This window comes from Xiphophorus hellerii, chromosome 3, assembly GCF_003331165.1.
Source record: "Xiphophorus hellerii strain 12219 chromosome 3, Xiphophorus_hellerii-4.1, whole genome shotgun sequence".
In the NCBI taxonomy this organism is placed as follows: domain Eukaryota; kingdom Metazoa; phylum Chordata; class Actinopteri; order Cyprinodontiformes; family Poeciliidae; genus Xiphophorus; species Xiphophorus hellerii.
The window spans coordinates 7,745,744-7,750,835 of NC_045674.1; the positions used below are offsets into that span (position 1 = coordinate 7,745,744).

General features: G+C 39.6%; 1 protein-coding gene across 1 annotated transcript; it reads left to right on the forward strand.

Moving 5' to 3' along the window:
- Positions 1–1,950, forward strand: apoeb (apolipoprotein Eb). The gene is made up of 5 exons (XM_032558747.1): positions 1–115; positions 261–326; positions 415–568; positions 647–934; positions 1,020–1,950. Exons 2-5 carry the CDS (start codon positions 284–286, stop codon positions 1,330–1,332), a joined length of 798 nt encoding a protein of 265 aa, XP_032414638.1. The 5' UTR covers positions 1–115; positions 261–283; the 3' UTR covers positions 1,333–1,950.
- Positions 1,951–5,092: the final 3,142 nt, after the last annotated feature.

Genomic DNA, 5,092 nt, shown 5'->3' on the forward strand with positions numbered 1-5,092 from the left:
CCATCCTCCTCCTCCTCTCACCCCACCCGTTTCACGCGGAACAGCAGCGGCACCCTGGGACTATAAAAACCCTCCGCCACAATCCTGGGAGCACGAAGGAAGCTCAACCTCTCAGGTGAGTGATGCAAGGAAGAAATAAAATAAAATAAAATAATAATTTAAAAAAAACTTAAATGGCTGTTCGCCTTGATCTGATTCTGAATTGTTGAATGTAGCTGCTGCTTTTTGCAATTTCTGAATACTTTTTGTTTATATTCCAGGTGTATCTTTCTGTTCAGCAACCATGAAGGCTGTAGCTCTGATCCTCGCTCTGGCAGTCATCACTGGTAGGTTTTGAGTTGCTTTGCCACATAACATATGTTGCAACATTTTTTTTTTCTAATTATTAAAGCTTTGTGTTTATGTCCACTGTAGGCTGCAATGGCCGTGTTGTGCGACAGGCTGAGACCTCTTTGACCCGTGTGGAGAACAGTGTGGAACGATTCCTGCAGTACATCACAGACCTGAACCAACAAGCCGATGGAGTCCTGGAGAACCTCAAAGTCCCTGAGCTCAGCAAGGAGTTGGAGTGAGTGATGTCTTCTGATTGCATGTTCTTCTCTGCTTTGGGACCACAGTATTCTGATGTTTGGTCTGATTTCTCCAGAACTCTCATCACTGACACCATGAGTGAGCTTACAACATACAGGGATGGCATCCAGAGCAGGCTGGCCACCTACACCGCAGGCTCCCCAGATCAGATCCCTGAGGATCTCCAGCTTCTGGCTAACAGACTGCAGAAAGACATGACAGATGCCAAGGAGCGCAGCACTGAGTACCTGAATGAGCTCAAGACCATGGTTGAGCAGAACACAGATGACGTCCGCGGCCGCATCACCGCCTACACAACAAAGCTGAGGAAGCGCCTGACCAAAGACACTGAAGACATCAGAGAGTAAGTTGGGTTTCGGCAATCTGTCTGAATCAAGCTTTCATTTGCGTGTAACCTAAACGTTCCCCTTTTTTTCTCTCTCCCTAAGCACCGTGTCCACCTACATGAGTGAGATCCAGTCCCGCACCAACCAGAACCTAGATACCGTGAAGGAGAACGTTGAGCCCTACATCGAGCAGGCCAGAGATTCCGCCGCTCAGAAGCTGAAGGACATCTCCACCATCCTGGAGACCCAGGCTGAGACCATCAGGACCCAGCTGGAAAGCAGCATGAAGGAGCTGAGCACCTCCATGGACAGCAAGCTGGAGGAGCTAACGGAGCTGCTCTCCCCATACGCCACCCAGGTCCGCGAGCACCTTGACAATGTCATGCAGAAGGTCAAGGAGACTGCCACTAAATAAAGAAAAGTGGTTATTACGGTTGTAAATGATTGGTGGTAACGGAGGAAGGAATGAAGATGAAAGTTACTGATGATGTTTTGCTCTTATGTTCAGGGGTTTAAACAGAGGGAAGGTAGATCATCTCCTTTCTTTATTTTCTTTACACTCCCTTTATGCAAGTATTTCAGTCAACAACAGTATATCTTTCAGAAAACAACAAATATATTTTTTTCTGTTTTGCTTTTTCTACTTTACTACTGTTTATCCTCATTAGTTTTGCATTCAAAGTTTTTTTTTTCTTTTTTACATTTTGTTGCTGGGTTTAGATGCAACACACAAAACTGTCTTTCATTTCAATACATGCACTGAATAAAAGATGGATTCATATACAGCAAGGTATCTGCTAATTCCTTTGCACATGGGCAGAACTGTTAAAATCTAACTTCATATTGTCTGTTAGTTCTTGCTGTACTTCATAGAAGAGTGGACAATAAACTGACTTCTTGCATAGCTGACAGTCTTTTTGCAACAACTTTCTACGAAAGCATTCTTTGTTGTTTTTTCATGATGTAAGCCCACAATGCTGCTCTCTGTCAATGTAACCTCCAAGTTTGAGTAAATAAAGAATTCAGAAAAGATGTTTTCACTTGCATGGCTTGTTTCTCTCATCAAACATTTAAGACTGATGTATTATTTAAAATGACATAGATCCAGTTACACGCTCACCTCTGAGGGGTGTCAAATGACCTTTTCACTTTCAAAGTATTTTGACTATAAAACAAGGCAACCTCAACTGTTTGTTTTCTCAGTTTGTGGCGATTCTATTAACTTTAACACAATCAAACAAAGCCTTTTTTTCTGGGTGAATGTCTCATTTTAGAGTTCAATGAGGACCTTCCAAAAAATGAACTACCACATTTTAGCCAACCTCTTGCTTAACATTTACTGCATGAGAGAAGGATACATAATATATATTGCCATCTTGACATGAAATACAAGAATAAAGCCCAAAATGAAGGCTTTTCTTCTCTGCTGTTTCTGCATCTAATCACAAATCAATTGTATTTGCACTAAATGCCACCCCTGCATCCTCAAGCCCACTTTTTTGTGTCCAGTTCAGACTTGTTCATATTTGCTTGCAGATTCCTTTCTCTTGATCCCAGCAGGTATTTGGGAACAAGCTGTGCCATTTACAGTGACATTGTACCAGTTCCAGCTTTATCTGCACTTATGCAGGTTTGGACAGATGTGCCACTCAGATCAACAAACACACAGACCTCATGCATGCTCTAATTCATTTTAGGGATGAGATCGATGGCTGCATGTCATGCCATTTCACATTTCCGTTAAGTTTCTGTGCCTGAACATGATCATTTGTTACATAAGAGGATGTGTTGAAAAGGTCTTGCCACATATTCAAGCCTATTCACTGGTTTCTGCTGTGCTGAATGCCTATAACATCAAAATAAGCATTTGCACCTGCTGAGTTTGATAACCTCTTTATGTCCGTCAAACTCAGCAGGACTTTTCCTTTGAAGTTCAGAGCAGAGGCCAGTAGGGGACACCATTCACCCCCTTCACTGACCAACATCCGTCCTCTGATCCCCCTGTGTACGGATCCGTGCTGCACAAACTTGCAGCTGTGTTTTCTTAGTTGGAGAGTTAGATAAACTATATGCCTCATGAAAAAAAAGATGTGAAAATGAGACTTCATGAAAGGGAAATACTTGATTTAAACAATATTTGATTTATAAGACTGAAATGAATGCATTGTGTCTGAGTTTTGCAGAAATTTCCAAACATGGTTTCAACAAATTGCCTTAAAATATCTAGAGTGGGAATTTACATTTTCTGGCAGACAGTTTTCATTTTTTTGTATATATTTGGACCCTTTTATTATGACACTCCTTAGAAAATAAAAACCAAGTTCCTTTTCAAACTTGTTTAAATAATAAACAGTTTATAAGTGTGTAGTTTAACCTCAGTGTAAAGGTGTTTTCACACCTGATAGTTAGGTACGCTACCAAGTGTGAAAACTATTAGGACAATATTGAGGACCAAAATTGCAATATTTGTTTCATTTTCAGCGGGTGCCATTCACCTTTACCTGCACTGTGTCAAACGAACTAAACCCTTTGAAAAACACGAGCATTGTCTGAAGAAGACAATGAGCTAAAATTTCTTTTTCACAAAATGCAAAATAAAATATGAAATGGCGTCAGAAGATAGCAATTGTAACATTTCTCTTTTGTAGTTGGTAAAAGACCATGACCCATTTCTTCTGCTAACGCTAGACTTACCTGCTTGTTTTGGTTGTGTTTACCCAGAACTCTGTGCACTTTCATCCACTTCCTGTTTTTGAAGCTGTGTCTGGTCCCCTTAGCATTCACATATGCATTCAAATCACAAGAGTTCACTTCAACCAAATTGAGAAGTAGGCTTACCAGAGTTAGCTTTTTTAAAATCTGCATTAGAGTTTGATAGCTCAATCACACCTTGCCAAATGAACAACAAATTCAAGACAAACAAACTGGAGTTAAATTAAAGCAGACTAAACATGGCTGGTGTGAATGCACCCTAAATCTGTTCTGTGAAACCCCCAGAGACCAAAGAACACAGCAAATGAGTCAAGGATGAAGTTGTTGAGGAATTTGAAACATGGATAGTTTGTAAAACAGAAATAATACTAAACACTGGACATCTCACAGAGCATTGTAACATCTATCACCCAATAAGTATGGTACCACTGCAACACAAGACAAGATCTGGTGGAAGAATCTATTTGCAGGGCAGCTTTTACACACACTAGCCTTGATAACTCTGCAGTAGGGCCAGAGTTCTCTGGTTCAGGTTGGAGGCTCTAGCAACATGATTTTCAGCTTATTGTGCAAGAGTGGTGAGATTGTTGAAATGTTGCAAAAAGCTTAAACAAACATGGAGAAGGAAGTACTTTGGCCAGAAGGGACACATTTAAACCTTTAGGTCCAAACACATCATCTGATGTGAGGAGGAAAACTAAAACCATCATCTTAAACACTCCAAAGTGAACCATCTTGTGTCAGTGTAGTGGAGACACTTTTCATCATGAGAGACAAGGAAGCTGGTGAAATAATGGGAAGTTAAATGCAGGGCAACTAAAAAATCTGTTAGAGGTTGTGAAAGACTTGAAGCAGGGCACAGGTTCATTCTCCAGATGGACAGTGACCCGGGACATGCAGCAACAGCGACAAGGGGAATGGTTCAGATCAAATCATATCAAGATATTAGAATTGTCAGACAAAATTTCAATTGAGATTCTAACCTAAAAATTGATGGTGAATCCAATATGACTGAGATCAGTTTGCATAGATTGCAAGAAGAAGTTGTATTTACAATAAAAGGTTGTTCTTAAAAAAAAAAAATCAATTGAACACTTTTTATATTTTTATCAAAAGTTTTGAAACCAGTCATCTTCTGCTTTGCAATAATGTACTCATTTTTGTGTATCAGATAAAAATACTGCCTGAAAATATTATTGACATTGACAAAGTGTGAAAAGTTTCAAATTTCAGAATACTTTTGCAGGACGCTTTTGTGAATAGTATCCTATTTACAAAATAGGATATTTTTGTAAATAGGATACAAACCTTTTGTTGTTCAGAACTTCAAAAGTTATGTGTGCTGTTACACAAGAAAAAGTTGTATTTGTTCTATATCAAAATTAATAAGGGGAACTGCTGATATAACACTACAAACTTTTGGCAGATTTAAAAAAGTGGATATTTTTCATAGATTCTTCTAA

Excerpts from the sequence above, each read along its gene's own strand:
- apoeb (XM_032558747.1), top strand. The coding sequence starts at position 284 with ATGAAGGCTGTAGCTCTGATCCTCGCTCTGGCAGTCATCACTG. Across the intron at positions 327-414 it reads CGCTCTGGCAGTCATCACTG|GCTGCAATGGCCGTGTTGTG; the intron begins GTAGGTTTTGAG and ends TGTCCACTGTAG. Across the intron at positions 935-1,019 it reads GACACTGAAGACATCAGAGA|CACCGTGTCCACCTACATGA; the intron begins GTAAGTTGGGTT and ends TCTCTCCCTAAG.